Source organism: Bos taurus, chromosome 19 (assembly GCF_002263795.3).
Source record: "Bos taurus isolate L1 Dominette 01449 registration number 42190680 breed Hereford chromosome 19, ARS-UCD2.0, whole genome shotgun sequence".
NCBI classification, from domain to species: Eukaryota; Metazoa; Chordata; class Mammalia; order Artiodactyla; family Bovidae; genus Bos; species Bos taurus.
The window spans coordinates 38,321,503-38,339,079 of NC_037346.1; the positions used below are offsets into that span (position 1 = coordinate 38,321,503).

A 17,577-nucleotide genomic window follows, 5' to 3' on the forward strand; every position below is an offset into this window, starting at 1 on the left:
ATTCTAATAAATTCTCTGTCTCTGTTGTACTCTTTTGGCAAAATAATCTTTCACGTTGCATTCCCTAGCTTGGCAGTGATCTCTGCCTGGCTGTCACAGTAGCGTCTTCTTAAGCTTCTCTAATAACCCTTCCTCGACTATTGTGGTTCCTCAGGGAGGTAACAGCTGTTTCTGTGCTTTTATTTTACATCCAGAGAAGATGCCCTCCCTTGGCAGTTGCATCTCTCTAGAGATAAAGGAAGCTTTCCTGTCTTGCAGGCAAGCAGCCCAAAGGGATCTTCCTCATTAAGGGCTACAGTGTACGGATGGCCCCCTACCTGCGAAAAGATTACAAGAAAGAATACTGCTTTGAGCTGACCTCCCAGGATAGGCGCAGCTATGAGGTAGGATGAGCCAAAGAGCTGGAGATCCTCATTAGTGTCGCAGTTTTGTTCCATGTCACATGTGAGCTGTGGTTGTGATGCTGGATGCCATCCTTTGTTACCTGTCGTTTCTCACCAAGACCTTCTTTCTTGACATGTCCTCGCCTTGGCTGTGTCATGCCCACCCTTCTGTTGCCACATTCATCCATCCATCCTAGATGCTGCCTTTGCCAGGCTTCCGTCTCTTCATCCCTTCCCTTCTCAGTCTCATTCTGTAGGTGAAAGTCTTGTCTATTGCAGCACACAACCCGATTCTTTATTCAGTCTCTAATTCCATGGCTTTAATTTCCATTCTCTTTCTTTTTCAACTGATTATCTTCACTTCCTCTTATGAAATCCAGAAAAAAGAGAAATCTGACTGTAGGGTGAAGAAATAATTCATTTTTGCATATTCATCTTGCTATCCAAAATAATCTTCCTGTGTATAGGTGCACTGTGTATCTCTGGAAAGATTTCTAAGATACTAAAGCAATGAGTACTGAGTAACACTAGTGACTACTGAGGAACTAGAGGACTTGAGTCGGGGTGAGAGAGACAGTCTTCACTGTGTTCATTTTATATATTTTGATATAATAGGTAATGCATTATAAAATTAAAAAGGCCAAAAAAAGTCTGAATATGGGAATATAGTGATTTTTCACCAAAAATATACTTTTACATTGAATACACATATTTTGTGGGTGTATACACATGTTGTTTCCTCCTTGTTGGCTACTTTTATCACAGTTTTACTAAAACAATTTAGAAAAACTTTAGCTAACTTAAGAAAAAGAGAAAAGCCGTGCTAAGGTTAATATTAACCACGTACGTAACCCTTTGACCCTTCAAGTCTTTCTCAGCACTCATCCTTTCTCGTTTCTACAGTATCCTAGCCCTGATTTTGTAAAACTGACCTAGGTTTTAATTATGTAATTTCAAAAGAAATTTTTTAATTTAAACCAAACTTTTCTATGGAATTTTTTTAATAGATCTATCTGTTTTTATTATTAAGTTCTGATTTGCAAGGCCCAGATAAAAATGTATGTAAGTCAAAAACAATTTCCCTAGTAGTCATTTTTATAGACAAGTGTTTTTAAGAAATCAAGAATGACAGTATTTACTAATAAGTTTTAAGCAGGAATCTAGGTTTCTTACACAGCACATGTTTTTATCTTACCCTAATGACCAGATAATAAAAATGTTTTTCAGGAACAGTCATTTCAAGTTGATTCATTTAAAATAAGAAATTACTAAAGCCCGATGGCCTGTTTTGTGAATCAGGATGTAGAGTTTGTTTACTTCTTCTCTTTGGCCCATTGAATCCAAGTCATTACCATAGTCTGTGGATTCTTCCTCTACAATATCCTTTGGATCTTTCCCTTCTGATTTATTTCTACAGCCATCACAATAGTTAAGTCCCTATCACTTCATTCAGAGGACTAGTTAAGTAGCCTTCTAGTTGATCTGTCTCTAATTTCTCCCTATTTCAGTCTGTCCTTCTCACAATTGAAAGAATCTCCCTCTCCTTTTGCTAGAATTTACAGTGGCTTTATCTGTACTGCCTGCACTTGAAATCTGAATTCCTAAAACTCAAAGCCTTTTCATCAATTCTTCTTTGATCCTCAGCTCTCCAGCTTCATCTGTTAACTGTTCTCCAGTCAAGCTGATCTGCCTACCTTCCCTATACTTGATGGTCTTATTTCTAATCTTTGGTGGCTGGTTCTCCCTACCTGAAATGTTCAGCTCCCTCCACCAGTTTCCACCAACTCTCTTTAAAAATTCAACCCAAACAGTATTACTTCAACAAGCCTCCCTGGCTTACCAGAGGTGATAATAAGTGCTCCCTGTCTTCTCTCAGCATCCAGCTGTTTTCAGATGCGCTTACCTTGTAGTGTTCCCTTGTCGAGTGTGTGTGCTGTCTCCAAAACTGACATGTTCATCTGAAGTCAGGAATTTGGGTTTGCCTTTGTCTCTGTAAACTATTCTCAATAAATGCCTGATGAATGAATGGGTAATCAAATGAATGAATGCACATGAACATGAATTCTGGATTCAAATCCAGCTGTCAGCTTTGGGTATGCAAATTTACAGAAGGAGAAAAATCTCTTTGAGTGGGATTTTGATCTTTTTTCTAAATTTTAATTCTCAGGAATCTGAGAATTAATGAGAATTCTGAGCCTTCTACTTGACTGCAGTTCAGCTCACAAGATTCCTCCCCTTGAACATCCCTAAAGGATTCACAGAAATTTTAGTGAAAGTGATAAACTAATTCACTAATTTTTCTCTAGTTTACAGCTTCTAGTCCAGCTGAAGCCAGAGACTGGGTGAATCAAATAAGTTTCTTGTTAAAGGGTAAGTATCGTTATTACAGAAACAGTATTTCAGTCTGTTTTCAATTCAAGTTGTATTGCATAAGTATAATCCATGGACTTCAATATATTTTTATCTGCCCATTCTCCCTATCATATCTTTCACATGATAACAACAAATAGTACCATGTGTGATTCAGAAGGAAAAGAAACCATCAACCTAGAGGTGACCTCTAGTATCCTTCTATCTCTTCCACCTAGAGGCAGGCAGGTCTGTAATATTTATAATCACCAGAAAAGAGATGCTAAAAACCAGCTCAGCTCAATTCAGTGTCTCATAACCCCTTATATTCTGGAAAGGAAATACATGATACCAAAGTCATCTAGATATGGTTTAGGTTCAAAATCTTCCAGCTTTAGTCAAGTAGAATAATCTCATCTAGGTGGCCTTTAAGAACGTTGGACACAAAAAACAAATTGCTGTTTCCCAAACCACAATCAAATGTTCTTTGCTTTGCCTGGGAAGAGTCCTGCCTGAAGATGTTAAATGACTGCTCTTAGAGTACCCTCTGCTGGCCATCCTGTAGGCACAGCAGTGACAGGGCCCAGGCAGCCTTGCCTGGGAGGGGCTTGGCAGGTAGGAGCACTAGCCTTGAGTCTGTCGCCTGACATTGATAACCCTCTTGATGGTACACATACCTCATGGCAGGTACCTGCCTATGCAGAAAGGCAGAAGCACCAACTTCGTACATGACCCAAGACCTAGTGAGAAGAACATCAACCTAAAAACACCAAGCCTTTTCATCTAGTTTTTTTAATTCTGCTATAAGATTTTATTGTGGATAAAAAAGAAGGAAGCACCAGAGCTTTAATTACAATTGCCTCTTTTACTCAGTTTATGCCTTTACTATCACAGGAACAAAGTATTGCATCCACCAAGAGCGTCGCGTATAATAGACTAGAACCAGGCAAACATGAACACTGATGGTGAGGCTACAGGGTACGCTCTCATCTAGGTGCCTTGGATTTATGCGTGTAATATACCCCTAAGTGTGTAAACCTCAATAAAACTCCAAGCAGCTTTATTGAGCTGTACCCTGTGGTACTTTCAGAATCCCACATTGAAGAAATTATTCATTCCATTTTATTTTAAAACAAACAAAATAATAACATATGGTTTAAGCCACAGATGTGTCTTTGATCCCTTCCTCATATGAGGTGGCACCAGAATTCAGATGAAAATAGTTGCAAAATCTTTATTAAAAGCCTAATCAAGCCAAACAGTTTTACTGTATTTCGAAATGAGCATCGGATGTCTCTCTGTTCTTTCTTCCCCAGAGCACCCTGCTTGCTCTCGCCCATCCTGCAGAGGCCCCTCAGCAGGGTTTCAGAGAGCACTCTATACTGCGCCTCAGAGAATGAACCTTCCCAGTTCCCCATTAAAATAAGAAAGCAATCTCCCTCTCCTGCCCTGTGCTCCCCAGTGCTGTAATGGCTCAACATCCTCTATGTGGTGACCCATTTTAAGGTCAGCCAGACTGTACAGTTGCAAAAGGACATGGAAACCACATCACTCAGCCATTCCATCTGGTCCTATATTACCATTATATTTTTCCACATCCCACGTTCTCTTCCTCTTCCACTTTTGCCCGCTTTTCTCTTTACAAGCAAACCTCTCTGAAATTCTGCAGTGAGACCATAGGGGAGATGAATGAGCTTGTGACAGCTCAGGTATCCTATGGAAGCCACCATAGTTTCCAGGCCCCGTGCGCCCCGGAGAACCTAGGCCATCACTCACGCTCCCAGTTTTCCATTTGACAAGCAGCGCGCGGCACGCTGGCATTTCCCCTTCTGGCCTATTCTCTTCCCTTCACCACGTGTGCTCTCACACACCCATACTTTTCAGGGCTGCTTCATCCTGATCAAGTTTTATTGCAAGAAAGGATTTATGTTGATGGTTTAAACCTGATGCAGTGCTAGTCTGGCCTTTTCTGTAGATTTCCTGCCACCAAGTCCCGCATTAGAAATAACAGCACTTAACCTGGTGTTTCATTTTCTTTTGACATGTTTTATTCTCATCCCTCCTCCTCCTTCTCCCTTTTTCCTTCCCTGCCTTATCCTTTTCCTTTTCACCCTGTCTTGATTCATTCCCATCTCTGCCCTGACAGACCTGAGCTCCTTAACCATTCCATATGAAGAGGAGGAAGAGGAGGAGGAAGAAGAGGAGAAAGAGGAAGAAGAGGAGATGTACGATGATATCGATGGTTTTGACTCCTCAAATTCTGGTTCCCAAAGCAGACCCATTGTCTTGCCTGGTAGCGTGGGGCTCAAAGAGGCTATGGAGGAGAAAGAAGATGATATTTATGAAATCTTACCAGGTGAGACATTTCGCCTTCTAATTACCTTCCTCTAGTTTAGAAACTCTAGACCTGGTAGAAGAATAGAACTTGGACAGCTCCAGAGGAAGCCAAACCTCTGAAGGAGGCACTACGAGGAAGCTTCGGTGATTCCCAGCACGGAAGCCCTGCCCTGGGGGCAAGATGGGTTGATGGGGGTGGGGAGTGTCTTTTATCTCTGCACGTGAAGCAATTTATTACAAACATCAACAGGTTCAAGAGTCAAGAATACTCATGCTGGTTCTCATAGGTTCACTGCGAATTTCATCAAAACTCTCTAGTTTGAACTTCTTTTCTGTATAATTGTGAGGATAATGGAAAGTCACCTCAAATGATGAAGGATGTGAAAAGACTGCAGAAATATAAACGCTGACAAGCCTTTTCAGTAACACAGTAAAGCCTTGACAGAGCACAGATCACCTTTGCCTAGTCCAGATACACCACGAATCAAACCACATCTCTTGCTAATAGACCTAGCGTGTGTCCTCTGCCCACCATTACACCGGGTCTACTGTACGTATTTCTTTTTTATCCGAAGGCATGATAACCAGCATCTCAAAAACTGTGCAGTCATCACTGCTCCTGCCCAGCTACTTCCTGTGTGGGTAACAGCAGCTGCTGAACAGTGTGGAGCACAGTGGGGGTCAGGCTGTGCAAAAAACGAAGCCTGAGCCTTTTAATTGTGAGGTAGTTAGACCACAGGAATGCTGAATCTTCAAGTCCATTCAGAAAGATCGCTCCTGTGGAAATTTGCCAGGAGTTCAGTGCTCTGCTGAGAAATCCAAGTTAAGTCTAAATTTATAGCAATTTAAACCTCAATCCCAGATGAACCTAGGAGCTGAGGTGAGCCTAACACTGAAGTCAGGGCTGGTTGCTAAAAATATTGTTAGTAAGCAACTGACATTTCAAGGCTTCCTAAGAAGGGTTCAACCCTGTCAACACCGCATTCATCTCTCCCTTGGGGAGAAGCTACGTCATTGCTTCCTGAGTTGCAGGGCTGTGGCTATACATATCCTCCTGACTGGGACCTCACGCACTCAGTCACCAACCCACGACAAGAAGAGCCTGCTTCTCCCAGCGCTTCCAGCCTCTGCCAGTCCACGACTTCCCCAGCCTTTTTGTTGTGTTTTATTATGCAAATGATATCTTGGTTGAGGTCGAGCCATTTCTTGTGTCTGAAGTTAAAAAAAAAATGATAATTTCCTCAGCAAGTCATCGTCGTTAATGAAGTTTTACAAAAACAGATACAACCAAAGGAAAATAAAATTTCACAGGTGATAAATTTTTCCAATTTCCCTGGCAGAATTCGATAGGATTGTTAAATTAAGAGTGAAGGTGTCTGTTAGAAAGCAACGAGCAGTGATGGGTAATTTTATAGAGTGGAAAATTGAATCAAATTGCTACATTAAAACACAGCTCCTCTGAGAATCTTCCCTTTCACAGTCTGCTCCACTGCAACAGCAGGGTGCAGAAATGGATCTAAATCACAACAACCCCTAAAAGGAGATGTACTCCCCAACTTGGCCAGAGGTTCCTGATGAGCTCACATTCCACTTGCTGCTGTCCAGGCTGGGGGAGATATCCAGGTGACACTCCACTTGAGGTCACAGCTGTGTAAGAGTGCCCTGGGAATACCTCACAGAGCCACTCAGCCTTCTGTGGAGCAAAGAAGTGTTGCTGGTGCCCGTGTTTACTTCTCAAAGGAGCAGGGAGAAGGGAGCCGATGCTCAGACACACAGAGCAAAGGAGAGTAAAGGCAAAGATGCCTCAGAAAATAAAACCTGACCCCAGGTGGGGTGCTGAGTGTGTGACTGGTTTCTTAGCAACCATCCTTCCCAGGCCTCTTAAAACCCTACCCTCAGCCACTGTGGCACTGCCCAGTGTGCCAAAGCTCATGCCAGTTTGGATATTGGAGTGGACTCCAAGGACATGGAGACTGGTCTGCTTTCTTGAGGAAAGCCACTTACCCTGTGCTTACAACAGCTGCCCCTCAGAAGTGAGGAAGGCCACATCACAGGAAAACCAGGGTCTCTTTCCAGGTTAGGGCAAAAGCAGCCAACTTGCTGGTTTATTTTCTAAAGGACAGGGCTGTTCCCAGCCAACAGGTTCTTTCCCAAAAGCTTCTATCCATCACAGTTTTTAGAGACTGCATTGAAGTTGGGATATATTGGCATTTTATTATGATGTGATTATTTCAGACACAGGTCTCCATCAGCCAGCTTCCCGTCCATGCTACTCAGCTTGTTGCTTCTGAAATTGCTGCTAGTTTTGCCTGTGCCACCCTCCCTGTCTTGGAGGAACTGAGGGAGGATGTGAGGGAGCCTGACACTCATCTCAGAAGACCACCCCGAGCAGTGACATGTAAGACACGGCATGATGTCACAGTGACAGTGCTGGCTCTGGGTCAGGATGGACCTGCTCTGCCATCTGCCAGCTGTGAGACCTTGAGCAAGTTATCTGCCCTGTCTCTCAGGTGTGGTTTTGCCAGCTATAAAATGGGAATAACAATAGTAGTGTCACAAAGGATGCATGAGCAGCCTGGAACAGAATGCATAAAGCACTGAGAGCCCTGGCATACAGGCAGTGTTCAGTAAATGCTGGCTATTCTCCATTTGGTGGCATTTAAACAGAAAGTGGTGCCTCTTTGAAGAATCCTGGGAATCGGCTCATTCCCCATCTCCGCCAACCAGACCTAAGACAGTCCAGTCGGACATTTTCAGTGATACGTGTGAAGCAGGTGAAACTGAAAATCCTGAGCAGATGGAAAGTGGCTCACACCTTCTGCTCAGGCCCATTTTTACTGCGAAGACAGGTGCTGGGTGGAGGGACAACTGACAGTAAGGTGGGATTGTGCTAATGTTGCACACTCATCAATAGTCAGATGACTTGGGCCTCTAAGACATGTCTCACCGTAACAGTTAAATGTGCTTTGTAGAGAATATTTAGCCTGTCAGTTCTGCTTCTCCTTCCTCTTTGGGATGGGGCCTACACCAGCCTCACTGTCTCTATGGGGAAGGCTGTGTAAGTGAGATCTCCTCCCTTCCAGAATATAATTTTAATGGACTTCCTAGTTTTGAAAGAAAAGTGCCTGTAACATATACCAAGTCAATACAAAAATGTTTTTTCCTAATCAAAATAGTGTATGGATCATCAAATTAAATGCACTACATCACATTAATCATGGGATAATTAGCATTTGCTACATGGCTAGCACTCTCCTTCCCTTGAGGGAAAACCAGAGCACTCGAGGTTTTCAGCCAAGACCACAATATGAGTCCTAGATAATATGGTTTCAGGATTGTTATCTACTGGGATTTCTGAATATCCATGTTAAGAATATGGGAGCCCTTGATTTTAAAGATCTCATTTGCAGTAGATTAAACTGTAGGGAACTACCAAAAAAGAAATACTAAAGCAATATGTAGAAAATGGAAGGCTTTTCTGAACCCTCTTTCACCCCTCCCCAAAATTATTTTGCAGCCTAGCACAGGCCCAGTTTCATGATTCCAGATTCCATAAAAGGACAGTTTTTCATCAGGTTTATCTTTGGGGCCTCAAGCCTGGAATCCAGCAAGGCACCTGAGACCATTGAAGAGCTGTAACTGAGGCCTCGCAGCAGCTGCAGTAGCAACAGAATCTGGCCGTGTTGTCTGGAGAGATTTCAGGAGAGCACATGGAAAGGCAAGGCGCCTTCCCTGGGAATGTCTGCACATCTGAGGCTGCCCGCACTGCCCTGGAGGGCCATTATAGACTCAGAAACTAGATCACTTTATAATAAAGCGAATAACTGGGTTTTTTTTTTTTTTTCATTTGAGACAAATGGAAACCATTCTTTGGAATTATTTTTCCCCCGTACAATTGTCCAGACCCACAGAAACGGGGAATGATGATAGCAAGAAGTCTAAGGAAAGAAGAAAAGCAGACACCAAAAGTACAAAGTTCGTGAAGAAACAAGTTCCAATTTCATGGAAAAGCAGGGATCCATGAGGGGTGCATCGAAGAATCAAAGCTACCGTCAGGCCCCTTCTTGGCCTTTTCTTCCCCTCAGCCTTGTGCACCCCTGGCTCCAGACAAACCTGCTTTTGACCAACACCAAAACTGGAACCATGTATTTTCTTCTACTTCGAATCCCCGCCCCCAGTCTGTGAAAGGGGACCCACTGAGTCTCCTCAGTGACAGCTTCCCAGAGACTCAGCTGGAACTGAGCTCTGGTTCAGCCTTTACCCCAGGGATTTGTATTTAGGTTTTTCTCCTCCAATTAGTAGGTGCTCAATTATGATTTTTGAAATTAAATTCAGTGTATTCCAAGTGTTGCAGTTAGCAAAAATTGAGTTTAGTATCTAGTACTCAAGATCCTACCACGGAGATAGGATGCAAATATTTTGAGGTAACAGTTGAGATTACCAGCTATACAACAGAGAATTAAATGCGCTATTAGCATCATGCTCCTATTTGCCATGTTGTTTGAAGAGGTGCTGTAGCATCCATGGATTTATAACATATCTATGCATTCTGTGGAGTGGTTTCTATTTCCATTTTTTGCCTGTTCCCTTTGCACTTAGAGGTTATCTGCATTTCTGCTGCATCTGTCACCAGAGCACCTTGACATCTGGTTGCACATTGATACATTCGGCATTTTTAAAGCTTCTATCACTTTGCTTCACTTGAGAGAAGTGACCTCCCTCTTTCTTATCTAGTCATTTTTAAAATTTTATTCCCAGTTCAACTGATGTCAGAGCAGCACTTCAGAAAGGAGCTAGGTGTCATAGCAAGCTGGCTCCTCTCGGGGTCCCCACAGTGGAGTCAGTGTCCTGTTCCTCTCAGCCTCTCATTAGTGTCCCTGACATTGTGCCAAGAGTGTTGATTGAAATCAACTCTCTGGATACTGATGCTCATTTGTGATACCCCATGGTTCTCTTACACATTCGCACAGTTAACAGAATCTTCCTCAACTGTTTTCCCAATTGAAATGAAATATTTGGGAATCAAGTAGAGCATTTAATGTAATAAGTGGACAGTAATCTTTAGAGGTTAATTTGTTTAAAGCCTGTGTAAGGTTGGGTTCCCATATGCGCTGTTAGGAGCAAGAACCATTATAATCTATTACTGTTTAAAGTTGAGCAGCACATAAATTTTAATTCCTCCTTAAATGAAGATGTATTTTAGTAGGTGTCATGCTAAAAAGCCTAATAATATTCTTATACAGAAATTCAACAAGTTCTTTAGCCTAAAAAGTTATTTTTCAAAATAATCTTTTTAAAATTAAAGCCTCACCTTACAGAAAAAAAAAGAAAAGAAATTTGGCTGTCTAACCCCCTTTTGTGAGCAGAGTTTTTTTTGCGTGTTGCCATATAATCAGTCTTCTTGACTTTGGAGTTTGAAAGATACCAGTTTGACTTCACGGACAGATCTGAGATAAATTGTAAGCCTCAGCTTTCCTGGTAGCTCAGACAGTAAACAATCTGCCTGCAATCCGGAAGACCTGGATTTGATTCCTGGGTCAGGAAGATCCCCTGGAGAAGGGAATGGCAACCCACTCCAGTATTCTTGCCTGGAATATCCCTTGAACAGAGGAACCTGGTGGGCTATATAGTCCATGGGGTTGTAAAGAGTCAGACACGACTGCGCAACTAACCCTTCAGCTATTTGTGTGGTGCCCTCCGAAGCTGGGGGCTTCCCTGGTGGCTCAGACAGTAAAGAAACGGCCTGCCAATGCAGGAGACCCAAGTCAGGAAGATCCCATGAAGAAGGGAGTGGCTACCCACGCCAGTATTGTCTGGACAATCCCGGCAAGGGTGGCAGGCTACAGTCCATGGGGTCTCAAAGAATCAGACACAACTGAGCGACTGACACTTTACTTTTACTTTTTACTCTGAAACTGGGACAATGCTGAGAGGACACATCTAGCTGTGGAGGGAGGGCACTTGCCTTCACCAGGTGATGGTCCGCATACTTACTTCTTCAAAGACCGCAGAGACACAGCGCCCAACCTCTCACTTCAGTGGCTGGGCTCCTACTCTGAAGCCTGCTTTTAACCACCTGGGGAGGACAGCCTTAGACATAGGGATTGGAGCATCCTGGTTCACATGCACCACCATAGCGCTTAGTAACGTTGATGAATGATGTGTAAGACCTGTGGCCAACATTCTGCTTTCTTTCTAGGTGACTCTACAGGCCCAATGGAAATCAGAGTATCTATTCTATAATTGAACTGCATAAAGCAGAGTTTTATTTTTTCCATTTTTGTATCATGACTGGTTTAAGTGATGTTGCCAGAAAGGATAAAGGAATCAAGTTTTAGTTTTCATTTTTATCATTGCAAATACATTTACATTCTCCTATTTTACCAATGCAAAGAGCAGGCAAGCCACTTTCAATAATTTATTTTAAAATCAATGCTAATGAGGTTATGTCTCGTCAGTGGCCGAGTTTTACAATAAAGTCTGATTTATTTAGAAAAGATCTTTGGTGTAGCTTCCCATCTAATGGTGGTGGGAAGGGGGTGGAGTAGCAGGCACAGTGACCCTCCAACTTCGGATCCAATTTGTAATTCACAGCGGAGATCTGACCCAATTTACATTGATTAGAATTGGGAGGAAGAGACATCTGCACAGACAGCAGAGGTAGAATAAACCCTCTCTGCAAAAGTGCCTAAGCACAGCAAATTACTGGTCTTTGTGATTAAGTTGTCTGATATCAGCAAAAGAGCTGTCCTCTGTCCAAATTATTGGGTATCTCTAAAACTGAGCACATACCAACTCTTCTTTGAATGTTTTCAATCCTGTGAAATTGGTCCCACATCAAAAAGAAAAAGCATCATAGCAGAGAAAGGAAGGAAATGCAGGTAATAACAAGAAGACAATGTGCAAAGAATGATGTTAAATGTGATTTATTTCAGTGTGATCTATTTCCGATATTTGATCTCACTCCTCCATTATCTCACATCCTTATTCCTCATGGAGAGGTGGGGGAGCACTACAGGCAGTGAGTAGGAAATTCTCTGCGGCAGGGTTACACACAGAGATTAGGAGAGTTGAGTCCTTCTCCCATACAACCTTGAGGGCAGGCTTATATTATATATATATATGTTATATACCTATTTAAATGTTAGTAACATGTGACTTATTTCCCAAAGTATCAATCCCAATAACAATATTAATTTAAATTTTTGCAGGGGAACTATTTCATTTTGTATGTGAAATTAATTGTAATTCTTTAATGTCCTGTAGTGTGTTACATCGGAGAAGGCAGTGGCAACCCACTCCAGTGCTCTTGCCTGGAGAATCCCATGGACAGAGGAGCCTGGTAGGCTGCAGTCCATGGGGTCGCTAAGAGTCCGACACGACTGAGCGACTTCACTTTCACTTTTCACTTTCATGCATTGGAGAAGGAAATGGCAACCCACTCCAGTATTCTTGCCTGGAGAATCCCAGGGACAGAGGAGCCTAGTGGGCTGCCATCTATGGGGTCGCACAGAGTCGAACACGACTGAAGCGACTTAGCAGCAGCAGCAGCAGCAGCAGTGTGTTACATACTCTTATGCTGTTTCTTCATAGTTATGAGCTTAGAGTTTACTTCTCCTAGTCTGACATACTATAGCTCATGTTGCCCTGTAAACCTTATATTTAAAGGGGAGGCTGTCCTGGGCCATCACCTCAAAAGTTCCATTTAAAGGTATAACTATGGGGATCAAGACAGGTAAGTGCCCTCAGATTCACAAAGAGAAAGGAAAGTATATATGGCCAGAAGAAACTGAGTATTCAGCCCTCAAAATGTTGCTTTTTATGCCCCATTCATTCTCTGAATGTTTGTGTGTGTGTGTGTTTCTGTGTGTGTGTATTGGGTGGTAGTGATGAAAAGGAGACTAGCAAGTATATTTCTGTGCATTTTACCCCACATATAAAACAGCTTAATATGATTCTGGTACTCATGCTTTCTTGAGATGGACCCAATTCTCATGTTATCAGGTAGTACAAAGTCTGGGATGAAACAGGTTAATGAAGGTAAGAAATCATGTTGTGACTTTGACTATATAAACACTTGGATGGAGTGAGACAATGGCATTGACTTAGAATTCATTGTGTACCCGCCATTCATTCCAACTGCCCTCAGGAGCTCACACTCTCATGAACGAGGCAGGCTGAATAACAACAGTAAAAAGATAACTACAAGCTCCAAGTACCAAGAACATGAAATTGTGTATATGACCAGCTTCTGTAACAATTGAAGAAAGTTTGATACATTAAGGATTAATTAATCACAGAGGGTTTAAACATGTGCTTAGCTTCACGCATACAAACTCTGAATACTTACATGGAGATAACACATTTTGAAGAGAATTCTCAAAGGGAAGGAGAAATAGGGTCTGAGAAAGAGGATTAGGATCCTAAATAATAGGCACCTAAATAATTCAGTGGATTGGAAGCTTCACAAGGGCAGGAACCTGGCCAGTCTTGTCCATCACCACATCTCCAGCTCCTAGTGCAATGTCTTGCATATAGTAAGCACTTAAGACTGTTTGTGAATGAATGAATGAAGAGGGAAAGAAAAGAAGGCCACTTTGAAGGTGAGAAATGATTTTTTAAAAAAGAATATGGAGGCATATACCCTGAGGAAACCAAAATTGAAAAAGACACATGTATCCCATTGTTCATTGCAGGACTATTTACAATAGCTAGAACATGGAAGCAACTTAGATGTCCATCGACAGATGAATGGATAAAGAAGTTGTGGTACATATACACAATGGACTATTACTCAGCCGTAAAAAGGAATGCATTTGAGTCAGTTCTAATGAAGTGGATGAACCTATAACCTATTATACAGAGTGAAGCAAGTCAGAAAGAGAAAGACAGATATCGTATTCTAATGCATATATATGGAATCTAGAAAAATGGTACTGAAGAATTTATTTACAGGGCAACAACGGAGAAACAGACTTAGAGAATAGAGTTTTGGACATGAGGAGAGGGGAAGAGAGGGTGGGAAGAGTAACATGGAAACTTACATTATCATATGTAAAATAGATAGCCAATGGGAATTTGCTGTATGGCTCAGGAAACTCCAACGGAGCTCTGTATCAACCTAGAGGGGAGGGATATGAGAGGGAGGTTCAAAAGGGAGGGCTATATGTATACCTATGGCAGATTCATGTTGAGGTTTGACAGAAAACAAGAAAATTCTGTAAAGAAATTATCCTTAAATAAAAAATAAACTTAAAAAAGAATACGGTAATTATTGCCTTAAAGAAGAGAGTGTGTTGAGCTCAGAGAAAGAAGACCCATCAGTGCAAATAACAGACTATTGATCACTAATTGCTAATGCTGATCATGTTTATCCCCACAGAGGAAGAGCATGATCTAGAAGAGGATGAGAGTGGCACTCAACAAAAAGGAGGTATGAGAGCTTCAAAAATGTACAGGTGCTGGGTAGGATATTTGGGCTTCCCACCAGAGACAGCACCGTTCTCTGACTACAGACCTTAGTGGACTTGCTAACTAAGAGGGTACTGGTGTGTTGACCTCAACAGCCCCGAATAAGATGACCGGACAGGGAAATAGCTTAACCTTAAAAGTAGCCACCCACTCACTTTAATTAATGTTCCCAGAACGGCTAAGATTTATCCTAAAGAGGGTGAGAAGCCGAACCAGATATTTATTTTTCCCTATCAGTATTTCTTAAATCAGTACAGTGAAAATAGAATTGCCTCATCTCTAAAAGATCAGAGGATTGAGAATGGAAAGAATGGAAATGTCTCCTGTCTGAGAGGCCCGGAGATTGCAAGTTCAGAGGGGAATGGAAATGTGTCAGATCTGAAAAGTGAGCGTGGGGTGAAGGATAGAATTGCTTGGTGATGCTGACTTCTGATGGCCTGGTTTGATTCCAGGCACATTTGGAAATGAATATGTAACAGGTTTGTTGAATACAAAATTACATCTTATTCATCCCAGACTGTTAACCATGCTTCAGTCTGTTAGTCAGCCCATCCTTTCTAAGGTCAGATGCCCCTCTAAAGCCCCCTTAAGTCGACCAAGGTCCTAGTCTATCATTGTCTGTAAAGGAATATATGATGTACAGGCCACCTCAAGGACATTCATGCCATCAGCAGAGCCTGGAAGTGACTGATTTAGATACTGGCTGACTTTTTCTTTGAGATTCTACGGAAGTCTTAAGCCTAGGGATTCTTTCTCTCTTTCTGTCCTTTTCCCCTTCTGCTTCTCCAGTCTCTCCAGCTTTTCCCATTCTCCTCTTTCTCCCTTTCCTTGTGCCTTTTCTTCTCTTCCTAGTCCATTCAGCAAAGCCCATTTCCTGGGTGAATTCTCCATGGGAAGTGAATATGTAACAGCTTTAGTGAAGGACCCAGCTTCTCCAAATGAGAGAAAAAACAGCAAATAGGCAGGATCAGAAGTCATGAGCCAAAGCCAAAGAGAAGTGAAGCAAGTATGACAGGAATGTTAGTGTAGTTTCAAGTAAGGACCTCATAACTGTTAGCGCTTGTGATTAAGTTCACTGTGAAATTTTTTTTTTACTGTTCTTCTTGCTGTACAGAATTCCAACAACAACAACAAAAGTCTGTTTCTTCACCAAACCATATCCCACATATGCCTTTTCTCAACCAACTTCCCTCACTGGTACAGGAAAGAACATGTCGTGTGGACAGCTTGGGTGGAGTAACTAGAAGCTTCTTATGGTCAACTTTATATTAAACTCCCTTCAGGAAGCAGCAGCCTTCTGGCAAAAGCCTAAAATTCAGTTTCAGACTTCTTCCCCATCTCATTTCTTCCCTCCACTCCTCTTTTTAAGGTTCAGTCTGAAGAGTGAGATTTGTCTCTTAACTGTTCCAACAGCTATAATCCAAATACTTCTTTAAAAAAAAAAAAAAAACCTTTGTTCCTCAAGCTTTCTGCCTCCAAAATAGGTGTTGTTAAAGGGCAGTGAGCTCTAAATACGTTTCTATGGTTTATACTTCCCACCAGTTATAATGATTGGTGACTTAGGGACTAAAAAGCAAAAGAGGACTTTTCCCTCTCTCTGCAGAATCTGAGGCAAGAATTTTTATTATTATTGTATTTACTTATTTATTTATTGAATTTATATGATGCCTTTCCTACAAAGGAGCCATAGAAACGGCAACAAATATGTAACATCCAAGTGTCATCACTTAGCTTTAAAACAATAAAATATAGAGGTTCAAGGGAAGGGTAGACATATAAAAGGCAAGAGCTCCAGGACAGTGTAAATTCTTCTATAATAGGCAAGCTACACAAGTTTAGTTCACTTGGGCAAGTCAGGTGTCACATGCCCTTTGAGGGGGAAAAGTATTTTCTCTTAAAGGATACCATGGCTACCAGGATTACCTTTAAAATCCACATGCTTTTCTTCACTATTTCAGGGATCCTTTCCCTGGAATGCTGTGCTTTTTCCCTGATGGAATTGCTAACATTTTTAAAGCCCAACTAAGATCTTATCGGAAGAGAGAGAAAAAAAGAATTCAGTTTATCCTGATTGGGTGTTAATGACCCTGTAAGATGTAATTTCTTTTATTTTATTCTGTTACCTAGAAAATCTATCACAGCCTTGTAGTATTGATTGTTCAATCTATAAAGAGCTCGGTTTACAGCTTGACTGTTAGTAACAGGGTTATTCTAATGAGTGACTCTTCAACACCTCAGATTTTCACTAAATTCTAACCCATCAGCCTAACGGTCTAATACTCAATGTCTTTGGTGATGATAGCTTATCCCCATTCTCTATCATGAGAAGGCATGTCCAGGTAGCCAAAAGTAAAACTCATTCTCTGCTGTTTGTATGAAAACACTGGCAATTTGCTTGGCTATGCCATGTCAGATCAAAAGCAGGGCTGGAGGCATGAATCATCCTTAGAAATGTCAAACCTCTGACCAAAGAATATCTTGAAACAGCTTGTTTTGCTCTGAAGTTACGGGCAAACTCAGCCAAGGAGGAGACCATGTTCAGTCATTTCTGTAGAAAAATGATTGCTGATGAGCTTTCCATTTCTGAGGTATTTTTTCCACTTTAGTGGCTGCCAATGGAGTAAATTATTACATAAAAGAAACGGAATCCACAGAGGTATTTGCAGCTCTTGTTAATACTTTTTGAAACCTGTTTTCCAAGACCAAACATGAGTGGATCATCACCCAGCTATAATTTTGGCCCAATAAAAGAAACACATGAGATGAAAATTAGAATCTGTGAATGTGCCCGACTTCAGGATCATGCTTATAACATTAAGAACTGTAATAATTTCAAAACTGAAAGTCTTAGTCACTCAGTCACTTGTGCCTGACTCTTTGTGACCCTGTGAACTGTAGCCCTCCAAGCTCTGTCCATGGAACTCTCCAGGCAAGAATACTAGAGTGGGTTGCCATTCCCTTCTCCAGGGCATCTTCCTGAACCAGGAATCAAACTTGGGTCTCCTGCATTGCAGGCAGATTTTGTACCATCTGAGCC

General features: G+C 41.8%; 1 protein-coding gene across 1 annotated transcript in view; it reads left to right on the forward strand.

Annotated features, from left to right (window-relative positions):
- SKAP1 (src kinase associated phosphoprotein 1) overlaps nt 1-17,577 on the forward strand; it is a 306,061-nt gene that overhangs the window by 260,833 nt on the left and 27,651 nt on the right. The window contains exons 7-10 of the mRNA XM_002695944.7: nt 259-383; nt 2,690-2,753; nt 4,879-5,088; nt 14,452-14,502. Coding sequence (XP_002695990.2) covers nt 259-383; nt 2,690-2,753; nt 4,879-5,088; nt 14,452-14,502 — 450 coding nt within the window. The remainder of the gene's footprint in view (nt 1-258; nt 384-2,689; nt 2,754-4,878; nt 5,089-14,451; nt 14,503-17,577) is intronic.